Source organism: Mustela putorius, unplaced genomic scaffold, assembly GCF_011764305.1.
Source record: "Mustela putorius furo isolate JIRA1106 unplaced genomic scaffold, ASM1176430v1.1 tig00000832_pilon_pilon_pilon, whole genome shotgun sequence".
Lineage (NCBI taxonomy): Eukaryota > Metazoa > Chordata > Mammalia > Carnivora > Mustelidae > Mustela > Mustela putorius.
In genome coordinates this window covers 7,166,250-7,185,508 of record NW_025421491.1, presented here as the reverse complement: position 1 = coordinate 7,185,508, position 19,259 = coordinate 7,166,250, and the positions used below count along the sequence as shown (strand labels likewise).

General features: G+C 38.6%; 1 protein-coding gene across 2 annotated transcripts in view; it reads left to right on the top strand.

Annotated features, from left to right (window-relative positions):
• Positions 1–17,226, top strand: part of JAM2 (junctional adhesion molecule 2) — a 62,587-nt gene extending 45,361 nt beyond the window's left edge. For both annotated transcript variants that reach the window (XM_045085187.1, XM_045085186.1), the window contains exons 4-11: positions 1,101–1,253; positions 2,831–3,033; positions 4,929–5,028; positions 9,466–9,573; positions 11,335–11,350; positions 14,416–14,458; positions 16,277–16,504; positions 16,734–17,226. In XM_045085187.1, coding sequence (XP_044941122.1) covers positions 1,101–1,253; positions 2,831–3,033; positions 4,929–5,028; positions 9,466–9,573; positions 11,335–11,350; positions 14,416–14,458; positions 16,277–16,309 — 656 coding nt within the window. In that variant the 3' untranslated portion in view covers positions 16,310–16,504; positions 16,734–17,226. The remainder of the gene's footprint in view (positions 1–1,100; positions 1,254–2,830; positions 3,034–4,928; positions 5,029–9,465; positions 9,574–11,334; positions 11,351–14,415; positions 14,459–16,276; positions 16,505–16,733) is intronic.
• Positions 17,227–19,259: the final 2,033 nt, after the last annotated feature.

Genomic DNA, 19,259 nt, shown 5'->3' with positions numbered 1-19,259 from the left:
TTTTCTTGTTGGATATATAATGAGCTTTTGAAGTATTTATGATAATAGATAAAATGCTATGATGTCTGGGATTTGCCTCCAAATAATTCAGTGTTTAGAGGTGTAGACAGAATAGGAAGGCTGTGTATGGATTGCTTTGTCACTGGGTGATGAGATTTATTTTAAAATACTCCGTAATTTTTTGTGCACTTGAAATTTTCCATTATAAACATTTTAAAAGTTGGGAATATAATTTAACAAGTGTAAGAAGCATGTTATTATTTTAGATGCTATGTATTACCTTAATTTTAAAGAGTTAAACATGTGAACAAACATTCGAAGTCCATAAAGAATTTAAAATACCCCCCATGTTCTCATCTGTCAAGATAGAACTGCTGCAGTCCTCAGGGATATCTTTGCTTGAATTTTCTGCCATTGCTAGTCTAGCATCTGAATGATATCCAAAACGCTATCTTCATTCTGCACCGAAAACGTAATCAAAAGAGTGTTTTTAAGATCCCGTCACCTTGTCTTTGTGGCAGTCTGATGTGGGCCACTGCACGTAATTTACTGTTCTAGGTAATTGAACTAGAGTCTGCAGTGTCTTCTGAAGGCGGGAATGGTCGTATAAGCATATTAGAAAGGGCCTGAGGCAGGAATGAGAATTGAATCCTCTAAAAGATGAGAATACTGAACTGCATATTCTTTTGGGAACTGTATGTCACTCTAAAAAAAAGGAAATTTGAAAATAGTCACATTTGCATACAGTGTTTTGAGTCTCTATTTTTTTTTACTTAACTTCAATTAGCCAACATATAGCACATTATTAGTTTCAGATGTAGAGGTCAATAATTCATCAGTCTTATAGAACACCCAGTGCTCATCACATCACGTGCCCTCCTTAATGCTGGTCACGCAGTTTCCCATCCCCCCACCCACCTCCCCTCCAGCAACCCTCTGTTTGTTTCCTATACTTAAGAGGTTTTTTTGAGTTTTTAAACTGAGTTTACTAATAATAGGAAAATAAATCCTTTGGTCACTGAATGAAGTGACTCGAGGAAAGTAGTATGTAGAAAGCTATTTGCATTCTTATTAACATCATTGTCTTCTTTTTCTAAAAGGTGATTTTAAAGATCGAGCTGAGATGATAGATTTCAGTATACGGATCAAAAATGTTACACGAACTGATGCTGGGAAATATCGCTGTGAAGTTAGCGCCCCATCTGAGCAAGGCCAGAACCTGGAAGAAGATACGGTCACTCTAGAAGTCCTAGGTGTGATGTGCTTGTATCTGTGGGATTACTGTTCCCCACCCTCTTTCCCATCCAGAAGGTTCTAGAAATCAGCAGCACCACCTTCCCTGTAAAATCTTGGCGATAGCCCCTTTTCACCTCATTCGCTGCTGAAATTTTACTCTTATAAATTTGTTCTAACAAAATCTCTTTTCATTTCAGATTAAGGTAAATCTTAATGAGCCCATCTTGTACATAGGAGCATTTCCCTGAAGAACTTATTTTTCAATACCTTTCAGTATATGTGGACTATCTCTTACCATATAAAATCCTAACACATGAGATGACAGAAGAGCAATAAAACAAAAAAAGTAGGGCAGGTAAAGTGTTAGAAGTTATTTGGGAGAAGAGAAGAGAAGAGGGGAGAGGAGAGGAAGAAGTTATTTAGTAAAGAAGGGAAATTAGCATTTATTGTGCAACTAGTGTATGTTAGGCTCTTTAACATACATAATTGTACTTAATTTTTCACTGACAACTTCATTTTTATAGATGAGAAAATAGAAGCTAAATGATTTTCCCAAGTCTACACAGCTAATAAGTGTCTGGACCAGGATTTGGATCCTGGTGGGACTAACTCCAAGGCCAATATATCTAGCTACTATGAGAAACACTGATAGATATTAACAGCTCATGATGACAATTGGTGGAGGAACATCTTCTTGCCTTTCCACAGATGTTAGTATAAACTGCTGATCATAGAGACTAAAATGGCTCCTCTTCCTTTTTCTTTATAACCCAGGGTCTTGCTAAAATACTAGTGATGCACTAGTAGAGAAGAAATTTAACTCAGAAAACCTTGCAGGAGATTCCACTGGTGTATTAGTCTTCTCTTGCTACATACAAGATGATCAAAACCTGGCAACTTAAAACACCACCCATGTATTGGCTCACAGTTGTGTAGATCAGAAGTCTAGCTCGGCAAGGCAGGGCTTGCTGCCCAGGGTATTTTAAGACAGAAATCAGGGAGTCAGTGGGCTGAGTTCTGGTCTGGAGAAAAGTTGCTCTCATTGTTGGCAGATTCCAGATCCTTTGGCTATCTGTACAGCTGAAGATTCAGTTCCATGCTGGCTGTGAGCTGGGGGCCACACTCGGCTCCTGGGGGCACCATATTCCCCATCACATGGCCCTCTCCATCTACAGCCCAACAGAAGCATGTTGAGTCTTTCCTGTGCTCTGAATTTCTGACTTTCCCATCTGTGAGAAAACAAGTTTTCAAGGGGCCATGGGATTAGGTCAGACCCATCTATGTAATCTCCCTATCTTAAAAGACAATAGATTTGGGACCTTAGTTGCATCTCCAAAATCTTCAAAGTAGTACCTAGACTCGTGTTTATATGTAAGGCCTTGGAAATGGCATATATGACGTTTCCCACATGCCATTGGCCAGAACTCATGCTGGCAAATGTGGTCTGGCTGTGTGCCCATGAAGAAAGGAAATGGATCTCTTGAGCAAGTAGCCAGTCTCTCTCACAGGTGTCTAATAAGCCCATCTTGACCTGGCTGTTAAAATCCTTGTTTAACTTATAAATAACCAGTGCCATTTGACTTCTCTCCTTTAGTGGCTCCAGCAGTTCCAACCTGTGAAGTACCCAGTTCTGCTCTGAGTGGAACTGTGGTAGAGCTTCGATGTCAAGACAAAGAAGGGAATCCCGCCCCTGAGTACACATGGTTTAAAGATGGCATCCCTTTGTCAGAGAATTCAAAACTTGGCTCCCAAAGCACCAACAGCTCCTATACAGTGAACACAAAATCTGGAACTCTGGTAAGGTCATTTCAAGCACTGGCCTCATAGCTGTCTTGTATTTGGAGAGGAAAAATTATTAGAACTAAACTGATGGAGAAGAGAGGGCTGATACCATTGCTTAAGGGGCTGCGGGAAAGATGGCGGTACACACCCAGGGAAGTGATGGAAAAGGCACTACCAGAGATGGGCAGACTATATAGAGAACTAATAATAATAATTTTAACAAATTTTGAAAGTTTCATTCTTTCACTCTACTAGTACATAATAACTTTAAAAGAGTAGATCCTCTGGTAAATAATAAAGCATATTTAATAACGTGGCTAAGTAATAAAGCATATCGATGGGCTTTGTTCCTTGAGGAAGACCGTGGTCCCGCCTTCCGCGGCTCCAGCAGGCTCAGTCAGCAGGTCCGACAGATTTTACACTGAGAAATTAGGCAGAAAAACTGCCGTCACACATTGCTATATTTACTTTTCAAATTTATTTTTTCTCAGAGCAGGTGATAAAAGCCCCAAGGCAGGTTTGAGACAGGTTCACTTTCCCTGCTTAGCCTCAACCCTTGAAATATCTCATGATGTCAAAGGGATGCGCCAGGTCAGAACAAGGGTGGGTTCTTTGCTGAGAAATAGGCAACAAAAGACTCTGGTGTATGAATGGCAATGACCTTCTTTTCATTACCAGTTGTGTGCTAGTAGGTCATTTATGGTTTTAGTCTAACTTATCATTAATGACTTACCCTTGCCCATGCATTGCTGGTGAGAATTTTTCGAGTCTGGCTTTTGGCACAACGAGAGAGGATTTCATAAGGTGAAACACACAAGGGGAAACTTTCTGTCCCATCACGTTGAAGTATACAAAAAGAAAAAGGATGTAAGTAGTGGGGAATGACAAGAGAGAAAAAGGGATTCGTAGATCAAAAACCTGGCTGCTTTTCGGAGCATGTATTGCATGAGGATCCAAGCCAGTGAGGAGGTGCTCCTTAGAGACTCATGGCTATCGTGGCTGTGGTGCATGGTGACCACGGCGGTATTGAGGGTGTGACAGGAGGACACCGAAAGCATGCTTCTGGGCGTCCTTCTCACCCTCTGTGCTGGTCCTGGAAGGATCCTTTAAGGTGTTCAGGACCTACTGTGTTCCCTCCCTCCCTGACTGTCTCCTAACTTCCTCCCTCCTTTCGCTTCCTTGTCATCCATCCGTCCATCTTCGCTTCCTTCCTTCCTCTTCCCTCCACTTCCCTCCAGAAATCCACCAAGGGGATCAATCCACTCAGAGCAGTTATCAAACCTATTATACCAGAGTCTTACCTTTTGGTTGTTTTGGCAGAGAGTAGAAGGAGCAAAGGTTAGAGCATTATCCTTTCAGAATGTTCGAAGATGCTGCAACTGATAGAATTTGTAATCCCATAAACCACACTGATTAAGATCTTCCTAGACCCTCTGCTACTTCCTGGTAGCAGTTCTGGTTCCTTAGAGGAAGTGTTCATTACTTGCTGCTGTAGGGAACTCACTTGTGGCTGAGGAAGCTGCCTTAGCCCTTTTAGGCCGAGGAGGCCTTTCGTTACAAATGGTGTTTCCTGGGAATTAGAAATACCACCAAACTTTAAACTAGCATGTGCTATAAACTTTAAAAAATGCCCATTGCCTTCCTAACCATACCCACTTCCACGGTATCACGAAACAAAGACACTTCCCCATATATATTTAAGACTTTCTCTGTCAGAATAAACAGGAAGCCCAGCTCCTTACCCCTTGAAGGCATGGCCGAGTTTTGAATTCACAGTCAAGACATCAAGTCCTAACTCATGACAAAGGAAAGACTGACTTCATGCTAAAATTCAAGAGACATGGTTAGTTGAGGAGTCTTCTTGCAGATTCATGGCTTAAAATATATATTTATTTTCCTTCCACAAATAGCAATTTAACACTGTTTCGAAACTAGACAGTGGAGAGTATTCCTGTGAAGCCCGTAATTCTGTTGGACATCGCAGGTGTCCGGGGAAACGAATGCAAGTAGGTAAGCCTGTGGTGCTGGGAGGAACGATGGTCTGCAGTCAGAGCGCAGGTGAACTTGGGGATGGGAAGGAGCCAGGGGTGGGACCGTGCCTGACTGGCTAGAAGAATAACCAGAGGGAGTGTTTAAAATTAGCTTGACATAATGTGTTGCAGAAAGCAAACATGCTGTTCTTAGTCCATCTCCCAAACAAGCCAAGAATATTTAGCACTCTACTCTTCAAGTTTTTGGATTTTTCAAACCATTTAAAAAAAAAATATTCTTGTCCTGGTGTTCTTTCAAACAAAAGCGGAGAGTCTTGTAAGTTGCTCAGGGTCAAGGATTGGGGAGTTCAGTTTCCAGCTCTGTCACTTACTAGCTACATATTCTTGGGTGAATTATTTAACCACAGTCTCCCCAAAGTAGAGGTAATAATACGCTGTCTCCGTTGTGTTACCGTTCCATCGGTAGAGCATGTGACTGTTGATCTCAGAGTCATGAATTCAAGTTCCACATTGGGAGTACATCTTACTTAACAAAAAGAAAAAAATAATCGATATTTGAAAGGGTTAGAATAGCACTGGCATATTGCGAGCACTGCCAGGAGTCGGCCGTCTTAGTGGTGGATAATTTTTTCAGTCCCCTAAAATACAGTGCTTTACTTATCCCAGAGCGGGCTCTCAAGAAAGACATGTCAAATGTAGTTATGGATCTTTATTTGCTATAAAACATATCTGCCATATATTTCACAAAATAAGCTTCTTAGAAGTCAATAAAATTAGTACAATAAATTAGTACTCAGGAATCTTTTCAGATTATATGAGTTTCAGGGAAAACTTTTTTTCCTTTTATTTCTAATAATTTGGTTCCATTCTCCCTTGGTGAAAGTCCTGTGTTTTGAAAAAGATTATGTCATAGGGCAGCTGGAGATTGCTCTTGTGGGGTTAAAGGTCATTCCAGAGGGCTGCACCCCGAAACAGAATACGCACGGGTCCCCTTCGTTCAGGAGTTTGTCCTCATCTCTTTGAGGTCAGAAATTCATGTCTTCAATGTGCTCAGAGATATACAGATCTATGCACCCTAATTTGTGGTGTTTATGTACGATTAAACTCTTGGGATTGTTTTTTAAAGAAAATATAATCTTTTTTTTTTTTTAAAGATTTTATTTATTTATTTGACAGAGAGAAATCACAAGTAGATGGAGAGGCAGGCAGAGAGAGAGAGGGAAGCAGGCTCCCGGCCGATCAGAGAGCCCGATGCGGGACTCGATCCCAGGACTCTGAGATCATGACCTGAGCCGAAGGCAGCGGCTTAACCCACTGAGCCACCCAGGCGCCCCAAGAAAATATAATCTTATTAGACCTTAGAATGCCATAAAGGATAAGATACTCAGGAGTGTATTGTAGTTTCCACAAGTGTCTTTTTAAAATTCAGGGTTACATATTATCCATCCAATTCACTCAAGTGTTGACAGTTATAGTCAAACATAAGCATTTGCTTAAAATATCAGAAGTATCCGTCTTAGTGCTGGAGTTACCATTAGAAAAGTCATCAGAACATATTTAAAACTAATGCATGAATACCGTGTTTTCCTAATTGCATTTATTCACATATTACCCTCATGGTTTTTTTTACTTATGCCACCAGCACTATTTATTCTTTCTTTAAATGGTCCTGTTTAATTTCAATGCCTAATTTAGCCTCATCTCAAGAAATAATACCTTTGATGTCATGGCCTTAACATATGAATTACATTTTCCAATCATGCAATTTTATTTGGAATACGTTATTCCAAGCATGCATGTTTACTTAAAATGTGAAACAGCTGAAATTTAATAGTTTGCATTACACTAGTTTTGTTTTTTTGGGGTTTTTTTAAAGATTTTATTTATTTGACAGAGATCACAAGTAGGCAGAGAGGCAGGCAGAGAGAGAAAGGAAGGGAAGCAGGCTCCCTGCTGAGCAGAGAGCCCATTGCGGGGCTCAATCCAAGGACCTTGAGATCATGACCTGAGCCAAAGGCAGAGGCTTTAACCCACTGAGCCACCAGGTGCCCCACGTTGCACTAGTCTTACCAGTTTAATTTGACCATGATTTTCACATATCTACTCTTTTTGGTATAAATCAGCTTAGAAGTTAAAATTTGTTCATTTAATGCTCATCCATTGATCCTAGATATTTCATGACCTTGGGTTGAAATTGAATATCTTTTGATACATAAAAATTTGTGAAATCCTATGTCAAGTTTCCTTCATGAGTTATCACTAATAACTTACGACCAAACCAGAATCTATTCTAAGGAAGCTCTTTTTGAAGTATAAAAAGAAAGTAAATCATGGATCTGATGATTATGCCCAAGCTGCCCCCTGTAGAACTCCCAGGAGACCCTGCTCACACTTAGCATCTTAACAGTTTGGTTCCTTTTGTTTCGGTTAGAATGATGATGCCTTCCTTTTATAGTGACTTTTTTTTTTTCCAAGAAAAAACAAAATATTTTTGTATATGTTGTTACTAACTCATCTCTAACTTACAAGTCTTCTTCCATTTCACTGAGAGAAGTAAAGTAAAATTTATACCATAACTTACAGGATAAGACAGGTTTTTGTTGTTGTTAGAATCTGCCTTGAGGTTGAATCCTTCATAGATGTCAAGTTCATTGACAAACTATAGAACGGATATTTGTCTGATAATAGCCCTGAGATTGAAACCTTTGCAGACGTCACATTCGTTGACTGCTATAAAGAAAATAGTAGGTACAGTTTGGTTCTGTAGTTATTAACTTAATTTTGCCTTATTATAATTAGTGTAGATTTTTTCCTTATTGATTTCATTTAGCCTTAAATTATTAATATTGTGGAATGTTTTTCTCTGTCTGCTACTTTTTTAAGTAAATAAATAGCTGGGTCTTACTGACCTCTCAATGCTCAAGCAAAATGAACTGAGTTTTTTGTTCGTTTGTTTGTTTGCTTTTTAAGATTTTAGTTTATAGTACCCAATGTGGGGCCTGAACTTATAACCTTGAGATCAAGTGTCACATGCTCTACTGATTGAGCCAGGCAGGTGCCCCTAAAAATGAACTGACTTTATACCAAGCAATAATTAATGTTTTGTACTCTAGTCAAATTGCTCAGCCTTCCAAAAAATGTATTCAGTTTTTTTTCTTAAAAAATCAGTTAATAATTCAGATATATGAGAAAATTAATAACCCTTGGTGTTAGAAAAAAATTTTGAGACCAAAAAGTTTTATGATGAGGATACTCACTTAAATAATATTTCTTAAAAAAATCTTTCCCAAAATGTGCAGTGCTTTTAAATATCTACAATTACTGTTGAGAAAATGCTACCTATATTTTCTCCAAATTATTTAATCACATATTAATTAATACTTGCTTTTAAAAACAAGAACTCTTTGAGGAATTGTACCTTTAACAAGTGTAGGTAATTTATATATTAATCAATATATAGGAAGTATCCAAATGATGGAAAGGTGTGGCTCATGAAATCCTGATGGACAAGCTGGAGAAATGTGACCCAGGTTAAATATTTAGATGTATTCACACAGTTGGAGCCCATACCCAGAGGGTATAATAAATTCCATTATATGAAGGGAGGTGTGTAATAGCCTTTCCATAGTTCTTTGCCTAACAAAGTCATAGTCATCATTTTATTAGCGATCTGAATGGGGGTGTTTTTGATGTTGTTCCCAATTGCATAAATATTAATCTTGGAAGGTTCATAATCTAATCCTTGGACAACAGAATCAGTATCTGAAAAGAACCTCGCAGGTTAGTAACATGGTAGTGATTTCAAACTTGGGTCCAAAAAATCCAGTTGTATTAGGTTAGAGGAAAGATCACTTAATAGCAACAGGAAAAAGCCTTGGGGAGTGTAGTTCATTTTAAAATTAATGGGATGATAATTTAATGGCATATATGTTGTGGGTGTGTACCCATACAAGCCCAGTTAAATTCAAGAAACATGTTTCCAGCTCTTATTTTATAGAACAACAGTCACATGGCTTTCTTGGGGGCTGAATGAGTTTTCCATTATTGATAAAATTGACCCAGATGATGGTGTAGAAGAATTCTGAGTAGAATTGGGGTTGTGTGGTGGTTTAATACTTGACCTCACTGAACCTTGAAGATCACTTCCAATCTGGTATTTAATCCGTTGAAGTGCTATTTCCCCAAATGAATGCAAGAGAATACCATACATGTTATTTCTGAATCATGGAACTTCTTTCAATTTAAGATTCTTGCAAAACTTAATTCTGTTAGCATTTTCAGTCAGTTTTGAACCTTGTCCTGGAAGGGAATCAACGGAACAGGCTTAGCAGCATGGAACCACCCATGTTAATAGTATAGCGACCAATGGGGAGCTTACTTGAATTTTCTCAATTTAATAATTGAATCTGTCCGTATATTTGACCTGAATTCATGCATGGCTTGTTTTGCATTCCAGATGATCTCAACGTAAGTGGCATCATAGCAGCTGTAGTAGTCGTGGCCTTAGTGATTTCAGTTTGTGGCCTTGGCGTGTGCTATGCTCAGAGGAAAGGCTACTTTTCAAGTAAGTGAATCTCACTCTTCTTTTCTAGATAACTTCCTGTGGATATAGAGTTTTCTTACAAGACCTTGTAGCTCTCAATTAGTTCTAACAAATTCTAGTGGGTATTTTTCCTTGTTTTTTCTGCAGCAGAAAATGTCCTAGGTGACAGGTAGGTGAGTTATGAAGGACCTTGGCAAACAGAGGGAGAAAAGGCAGAGCTTCCTCATCACAACGTTCAGGAAACACCACAGACTATGTGAGAGGCACCGTGGGGTGGCTTAATGGGGTGATACTGACAGATAGTCAACGCACTTGGATATTTATAGTATATTGACTTGTATTTAAGAGCCCCTTAAGTTAGGAATTATGTATCTCAAGATGTAAATGGATTTCCAGTTTTATCATAAGAAGCTTCATTGAAATATTTTATCAGTGTTGAATACCAGAATGTTGAATGTCAACTTAGAATAACTATATATATAGCCTTGTTCAATAAAAACTAGAAACCTGTAGTATTACAGTTGCTTCTGGACAAAGTTTTTAATTCTTAGGTTTAGACCTCTTATAACTCCAAACACCCATTTTATGATAAAATGGGTTTAATATGAATGAGATTTGAAAATAATGTATTATTCTTTTAAAGTATTTCTTTACTCCCCGTCTTTATTTAAAATTAGGGGATTTTTTAAATTTTCTGAGAGCTCAAAAGCTGCAGAACTCCATCAAGTCTGTTGGAAAGAGTGTACAAAGCAGGATTTTTTTTAAAGAATAGTAAATTAATTTATAGCATAAGCAAGTTTTAGACCCATTGTTTTATAGTGAACATTAATTTTAGAACTTAGGTTTAAAAAACATATTAACATAAAAATTAACCTATAAATAGATATTCAGTGTTATAAAATGTTTCCATGGCATTGTTTCAAGCATATTCCCTATAATTAAGAATAGCTGCTTTGTGAATTAATAGCTCCTTTCCTTGGTGCTCCAATCTTAGTCTAGTGTAAATGTAACTTTATGAATGGAATCCAGCTGAGGCCCCCTGCTGGTCACCGGTGAAAGTACAGACAGATAAGATGATTCAGACAAAATTCTTGTCATCTTTATCCACAGTTGCAAAATAAAGTATATCTTATTGGAAACTTGGTAAATACATTTTTCTTAAAATGCTGAATTAATCAAAGATTTGACTTGGGTGTTAGGAATTCATTAGTGAAGAATATTACTCCCATTCTCAGCTGATAGAAAATCTATCCGAAAATCTATATGAAATCTTGATTTCAGACAGGAGTTTGGTGGACCAAATCCAGCCTGCCACCTGGTTTTCTGTGGCTCACAAGCTAAGAATGGTTTTTACAAATGAATATTTACAATCTATTTGATAAGAATAGATTGAATCCCAGTTAGAAGAAATGTTATACTTGTCAACGAAAGATTTGTTTTTCCAATTAATAGACCTATACAAAAGACTTTGATTATTATTATTGTATTTTGAATTTTATTAATAAAAAATTTCTGGAAACTTGGTCTCTCTTATTATGTAAGTGCCTACTTAATACTTCAATTCTACCTCTTGGCCCAAAAAACCTAAAGATTTGCCTTGTGGCCCTTGACTTGTGGCCCTTGACAGAAAAAAGTTTGCAAACCCTTGATTTAGAAAGTACAGATGTCACCAAGAGAGAATCAAGATTGAGAAAAAGAAATTAAGCCTAAACTTGCTTTTCTATGAATATGTATCCTACCATATTACTCTTGCATTAATGATATATCCTTATTCTTTTGTAGAAGAGACGTCATTCCAGTAAGTATACTTTCTTAAATGCATGTCTTTCTGCCCATACCAGCTAATTTTCGGCTAATTATCTATTTTAAGTCAAACATGGACAGTTGGGTTATTTGTGAAGGTTTTATCCTAAGGGAAGTGACTCAAATTCATCAAGAAATATCTCCCACCTCATACCTACCTGTCAATGCTGTTTAATTAGCTAGAGAAGACAGGTAGTCACTAATTCGACTCTGTAGGCATTTCTGTAGTACTCTTTAAAAAATATATTTTCTGTATTTTGATAACTTTAAATTTTTCAAATAAAAATTTATTAAACAGCCATTTTCACATTGAATTGGTTACTTTTTTGGTGCCCAGCTCTGTCCTAAGGAGTGGCCACACAGCAGTGAACAAAACAGGCTACACCACTCCCTGCCTCGTGGAGCTTACATAGAGAAGGGTGGAAAGTGAACACACATGTAAACTCTACAGCATGTCAGACTGTGATAAGTGTTCCGGAGTCAGCTAAAGTGGATAAGGGAATAGAGAGTACATGGGGTAGGAGAGGAGATTGTCCTTTACAGTGGTTAGGTGGTTCATTCACTGATGAAGTGGTGTTTGAGAAGGTCCTAAAGGAGCAGAAAGAGCCAATTATGCAGATACCCATGAGAAGAGCGTTCAAGCAGAGGAGAAAGTATAGATGGAAAGGTCTAGAGTCCAGGCCCACCTGCAGTATCTGAGGCACATGGAGCGGACTGGTGTGGCTGAAACTGAGTGAGGACAGGAGAGGGAAGGGATAAGTGTGCAAACGTAGTGGAGGCCAGATGACACGGACCCCTTCAGGGCACTTGTGAGGAGTCTGACCTTAATTCTGAGTCAGATGGGAAGTCATTGGAAGGCTTTGAGGCAGCAAGTAGTATCCTGTTACTTAATTTTTAGAAGCTCACATTCACTGCTCTGTTAAGAATCAACTATAAGGGGGGCACCTGGGTGGCTCAGTGGGTTAAAGCCTCTGCCTTCGGCTCCAGTCAAGATCTCAGGGTCGTGGGATCGAGTCCCGCATCGGGCTTTCTGCTCGGCAGGGAGCCTGCTTCCTCCTCTGTCTCCGCCTGCCTCTCTGCCTACTTGTGATCTCTGTCTGTCAAATAAATAAATAAAATCTTAAAAAATAAAAAGAACCAACTATAATGTAGCGAAGAGTGGAGGAAGTTAGGAAATTACTGAGTAATTATCCAGCCAAAATAAAATGGTGGCTGGTTATGTGAAGCAATAGGATTCTGGATACATTTGAACAATTTACTGATTGGTTGGATGTCGATGTGAGAGAAAAAGAGAAAAATCAAAGATAGTTCCATGGCTATGAGAAGAATGATGTTACCAATTTACCGCAATGTGCAAGATTTCAGGAGGAGCAGGTTTGGGGGCGTTAGGTGGGAAGGTCTGGAATGTTTGGGAATTTTAATATTTGAGATGCCAATCAGGCTTCCTAGTAGAGATAATTAGTAAATAACAGGATATATAAGCCTGGAGTTTGTGGAAATAACTAGGATCAGCAATTTAAAAATCATTGGTGTATGAGATGACAAAGGTTTTTTTTTAAAATATTATTTATTTATTTATATAAGAGAGAGAGAGAAGAGAGCAAGCACAAGCAGGTAGAAGAGCGGAGGGAGAGGGAGAAGCAGACTCCCCGCTGAGTAGGGAGCCCGACGCGGGGGCCCAATCCCAGGACCCTGGGATCATGTCCTAAGCTGAAGGCAGACACTTAACCCACTGAGCCATCCAGGCGCCCTGAGATGACAAAGTTTATGTGCACTTGATTTGTGACCATCCTTTGGGTGTACCTGGAAATGGCAGACCCAACGCGGGGCAATGGGCATTCGCATCTACTCTCAGCTGCCATGGCTCTAGAGATGTCATAATCTTCAAGTCTTTTTGAAGATTCAGCTGCCATTGATCTCCTATTTCCAGACTTCCTGCTCAACCCTGGTTGCTCATTCTAATCCTATCCCAATACGAGTCCAGGATGAGTTCCAAGTTATCAGGACTAGCAGTCGAGAAGGGGGAGATTTCAGAGAACAGGGTTGCCTGATATAGCCTCCCACAACCCACCACAGGCAATTGTGAGGACTGCCACTTTTATTGAGGTAGCTGGAAAGTAATTAGAGGGTTTTGAGCAGAAGAGAGAATCAATCATCTTACATAAGGAGAAAGGTCGACATTGCTACTGTGAAGAAGTTTATTCTTATTTTCTATCACAATGTCTCTTAACAACCCAGGGAGGAATCTGGGAGGCAGTATCTTTACTCCAAGACACATCTCCTGACATTTGTCAAATCCATGACCCTTAAAATTTGTTGGGTAATGAATCGGATGTTATATTAATTTGCTAGGACTGCTGTCACAAAGTGCCACAGATAAGTAGCTTAAACAGAAATTCCTTTTCTTATGCTTCTGGAGGCTACAAGTCCAGATCAAGGTGACAACCAAGAAGGATTGGTTCCTTCTGAGGGCGGTGAGGGAAGTTCTATACCAAGCCTCTCTCTCTCCTTGGCTTGTACATGGTCTTCTGTCTTCATATTGTCTTCCTTCTGCATGTGTTTGTCTCCACATTTACTCTTCCTATAAGCCCAGCGGTCATTTTGGATGGGGTCCACCCTAATGACCACATTTTATTTTAATTACCTTTGTAAAGACCCTGTCTCCAAATATGGTCACATTTTGAGGTATTGGTTATTGGAATTTCAGCATGAATTTTTGAGGAAGGCAGCTCAGCCTATAACAGATGACTAGATAACTAGAACCCTAGTTACCTTGTAAAACTTTCTTTCCATATGGGGCGGGGAGAGGGGGAGGGATAAATTTTGATCATAATGTTCAAGATTTCAAATTGCTAAATGTTAAAATGTTGCTAAGTTAAAAGTGAGTAAGTCTCTGCACATTCCAGAGAAATCTTTAGTCTTAGGCTACAAAGATACATAGGGCTTCACAGGCTGATACTTTGTTATACGGTTTTCTCTGTGAATATTGCCTATAAATATAAGAAATTCAGTTAAGAATGCTGGCATTTTTAAATATTGTCTGTTATATTCCACAAACAGGAAGAGTAGTTCTGCATCTAAAGCCACCACAATGAGTGAAAATGTGAGTATTTTAAAAACATATTATTTATAGATCAGATGTGTTTAGAAAATAGGGCAGGGAAATAAAATAATTATACAGAAGTGATGGACTGTCACTTTTACTATACTTTTGTCTTCTTGGGTCTATGACTGGTCTTTAGAAGGAGCTGAGGGAATGTTAGCTTCCATTCTCTGTCTGGAATGGTAGGATAAAGTTACCCCACATTTGTAGATCAGTGGGGCTTTGCCATACCGTTCATCCTTTTTCTCATGTTTGCTATCAGTAGCCTCCTCAGCATCATTCAGTCTGATTATTATCAGCTCCATTTCACAGATGAGAAAATTAAGGCCCAAGTTCTCACAGGTCCCAGTGGTGGGGCTGGATACAGGTACCTTGATTATTGTCAGCTTACCCAAGCAGATGCCTTCCCCTAGATCTGTGACTGTAAGACTCTCCTTTCGTTATTCAGACAACCCGGAAAATTTAGGAATATGGAATATCCTCTGCTATTGCCAAAAGGAATATTTCAGAAATCCCTGAAGGGATACAATAATTATCTAATTCAGGTGTTTTAAGCAACATAAGTTGGACCCTTGTGTACTTATGCTTCTGTGAACACTATAGTGAAGCAGTAAATAACATCGTTGCTCAGATTTTGTAGCTCTTTGGATGGATATTCAACCATCTGGATTTTTTATTTATTTTTTTTTTTTCAGGAATATGGGAGGTAAGCGGGGAAGGTTTCCAGTGTTTTTAGAGGTCTAACCCCTCTCTTGAGAAATGGAACACTGGTTCTCTGAATTCACACATAAAGCTAGGGGTATGCAGTGGAAACCAGTATTTTTTTTTTAAAAATTTATTAACACATAATGTATTATTAGTCCCAGGGGTACAGGTCTGTGAATCGCCAGGTTTACACACTTCACAGCACTCACCATAGCACATACCTTCCCCAATGTCCATAACCCCACCCCCCTCTCCCTACCCTCCTCCCCCTGGGCAACCCTCCGTTTGTTTTGTGAGATTAAGAGCCTCTTATGGTTTGTGGATACTAGTATTTTAATAACTTGAGTGATTTTAAGTGACACTAATTTACAATCCACTTATTATTCCATATATTTTTTTCTGTCAAAATTTGATTTTTTTAAATTGTCTACTCCAGAATCTCTCACAGAAGTCACTTTATTTTGTACTTTACCGCGCCACAATCATATTATTCTTTCATTAGCAGATAAGCAATACGTAACTCCATCATTTGATCCTAGAATTTATAGAAAACACTCCTTAAATGTGGAATAAAGTAATCTTATCCTTCCAAACAGTAAGAGACACTTTGTGCCTGTATCTTTTTTTTTTTTTTTTGTCATTGTCTTCTTCCTGGTTGCCCTCATTCCACTGAGAGGTTGAGCCCCCCATTATGGTTTTGCCATAAAGCACGATTTCTCAGTCTTAGCATTATTGACAATTTCTCATCATTCTTATATTGTAATTTCTTTATAATGAGTTCTTACAATTTTACATATTCGGGGGGGGGGCGCTGTACCATGCATGATAGGATGTTTAGCAGCACCCCGGCCTCTACCCTCTAGATGTCAGGAACATACCCCAAGCAGATAAGATTACCCCATTCTGACTTCTTTACTCTTTAGGCAAAGTCTCAAAGAACTTATTTCCTAATATTTCTTTAATTCCCCATAAAACAGATTTAGTTCACTCTATGCTGGTTTGTACCTATGAGAGTCTCATAGTGCATGTAACCTTATACTGATAAAATTTATATATTTCTTTAATTATGAATTAATACATTGTACTTAAACTTATTTTTTTCCCTTTTCTTAGGATTTCAAGCATACAAAATCCTTTATAATTTAAAAGAAGTCCACCTCTGAGATACGCCAAAACCACAGTTGTTACACGTTATTAAAAGATTGTAAAACTCTGCTTTGTCTTACATTTGCAAAGAGGTACATGAGGAGATGAAGCTGATATTTCACGATAATTTTTATGATCGTTAAGTTACTTGAAATTGTTATTTTAAACAAATAGTTCTGTCAGCACCTAAATAAAATCCAGTCTGGGGCGCCTGGGTGGCTCAGTGGGTTAAGCCGCTGCCTTCGGCTCAGGTCATGATCTCAGAGTCCTGGGATCGAGTCCCGCATCGGGCTCTCTGCTCAGCGGAGAGCCTGCTTCCCTCTCTCTCTCTCTCTGGCTGCCTCTCCGTCTACTTGTGATTTCTCTCTGTCAAATTAATAAATAAAATCTTTAAAAAAAAAAAAAAAAAAAAAAAAAAAAAAAAATCCAGTCTGACTTCTCGCGTCTGGACTAAATTAAAAGAATCACAAAACTCTGTAATATTCTGGGGTTTACGAAATGTTAAATGTCCTAACTTCTAGAGGAAATTACTAAAATATATGATACTGATTGTGAAATTAATCCACAGAGCATGAAAATATATACTGTGCTCACCTTCTGTGCAGCAGTCTGATTTAGAAGGTTAAGAAAATACTGACAGACACAAAAGGAACCCCTGGTCTCATTTCTACCAGAATCCTCTTTTCTCCCTTAATACAATCCTTATTCCGCTGCTCATTTATCACTAATCTATTCACAGAAAGGAGGTAGGAGGACTGGGTTTTATTTCCAAGGATTTGTGCTTTGTGTTTACTTTTATTTGTGGGAACCAAAACCAACATGAAAAAAAAAAAAAAAAACCTAATGACCAGAGCCCACTCCCCCAGTGTGTGTCATTGATTTCTTCATTAAACATAATTTTGAGAGTCAAACACAAACCCAAGTGTGTTATTTCACTTGAGTTGTTTGTTGGTCTTTCCTTCTTCTAAGACTATTTTGAAGAGGATCGACGGCCTTGACCTCAGAACTCGGCACTGCACCTACAGCGTAACCTTGCAGACACCTTTCTCTGCGTGATGGTGACTTCATACTGATTTTCATATGATTTTCTCTGAAAACCACGCAGTGAAATTCTGAGCTGAGCCGAGTCCCTTGCTAGCCAATCCTGCTTATTGCAGAGCCGGGGATGTTAAGAGAAGGGGTTATCTGACAAGCGAAACAAAAGAGCTCACTGGGCTCCCCACACTTGTTGCCTTCCTTGATACATTGAAAGACACAGGAGAAACGGTGGCCAAAGTGAAAAATCAGTCTCATCATCTGATTAATTGTAAGGTGTCCAACTAACAGTAAGAACAATCAGACTGTGTCAAAAAAAGCATAATTTTCTATAACTTACGATGATTATTCAATTCATATAAAATATGGGTAATAAAATATGGGTAGGGCATTTCTCATTCTAGGAAAATCTGGATGAAACTTTGTCACGAACTTTGAACATGGTTAAGCTACTTTTAAAGGAATCTATTCCTTTTTCCCATTAGACAAAGCAAATCCCAGGATTATCTGGACAAATGGTTTAAGCATTAGCATGTACCTGGACACCACACCAGGCCACTGGAAGATGCCTGTTGTCAGACCATACCTTGCCCCCCACTTGTCTGTGGCACTGGGTGCTTCTCAACAGAACAGACTCCTTCCACATTTTCTATATAAAGGGCCAGACAGTAAATATTTTAAACCATACTGGCCTGTTACAATTACTCAACTCTGCCTTTGTAGCACAAAAGCGGCCATAGACAATAATAAACAAATAGCATGTTTGTGTTCCAGTAAAACTTTATTTATAAAAATGGCAGGCGCAGACAGGATTTGGCTCCTTATACGTGGTTCCCCAACTCCTAGTGGTGAAGCATGAGAAAAATACCTGTCTATAAACATTTGCAGAAATTAAGCTAAATGTTGCCCATGCTTTGATTTGCTTTGGTATGAGTAATGCTTTCTTCTTGCATTGCCAAGTGTCAAGGGTATATGTGAGTCTCCAAGGTGGCCCTTCAGGGGGCGTCTGGGTGGCTCAGTTGGTTAAGTGTCTGATTCTTGATCTCAGCTCAGATCTTCTTGATCTCAGGGTTATAAATTCAAGCCCCACATTGGGTTCCACACTGGGCTTGAAGCCTACTTTAAAAAAAAAAAAAAAAGATGGCTCCTCAGGTATACCTACCATCACATAAGATTAATTTCTTCCACTTAAATGACACAAATCCATGTTGTGGAGGAAAATACATAGTGCCTTAACTTTACTAACAGATGAAAGCTTCTGAGTCATTTGGCTAGAGGATTCATCTTATAAAGTATTAACATACAATACTTTCTTTGAGCCAAATATATATTATACATTATTTTACCATATTATATGTAGCTAAGTAGATGTTATTGTGTAGAGAATGCTTTCTCCCACACAAAGGATATACTATAGAGCACTCATTCTCCATTTATTGAAAGTATATCGACTTGTGTCTGGACTTATGCTTCCATTTGCTTTTGACGGGACTTGAATATTAACAATTGGTAAAACCCCATTTCATAGAGCATTTTATTTTCCTGCAGTAAAATTGTATTGTATAAGAATTAGGGCTCTGAAATCTCTAATAGAAAGTTTTGCTTTGTTTTAATTATCATTGTTGTTCCTATAACTAGATTTATTTTTAGTTGTAGGTTTAACCTTACTAAATCTGGAACAATTGATTGTTTTTTAGTACAACTTTGCAAAGACCTTCCCTCAACTCACGAGTGGCTTTGTTTGATGAAAATCTACTTTAATAAAAATAGCTGAACTTGTTCAACTTTTTAGGTCCATTTAACCGGAGCAGGGCAAGAGTCATCCACCTATTGTTCAGTAAAACCTGGGAAACTACACCCTCTCACCATCTGTGGCTACAGGGCGAGTTCTTTAGCTGCTCAAGATTAGAACCTC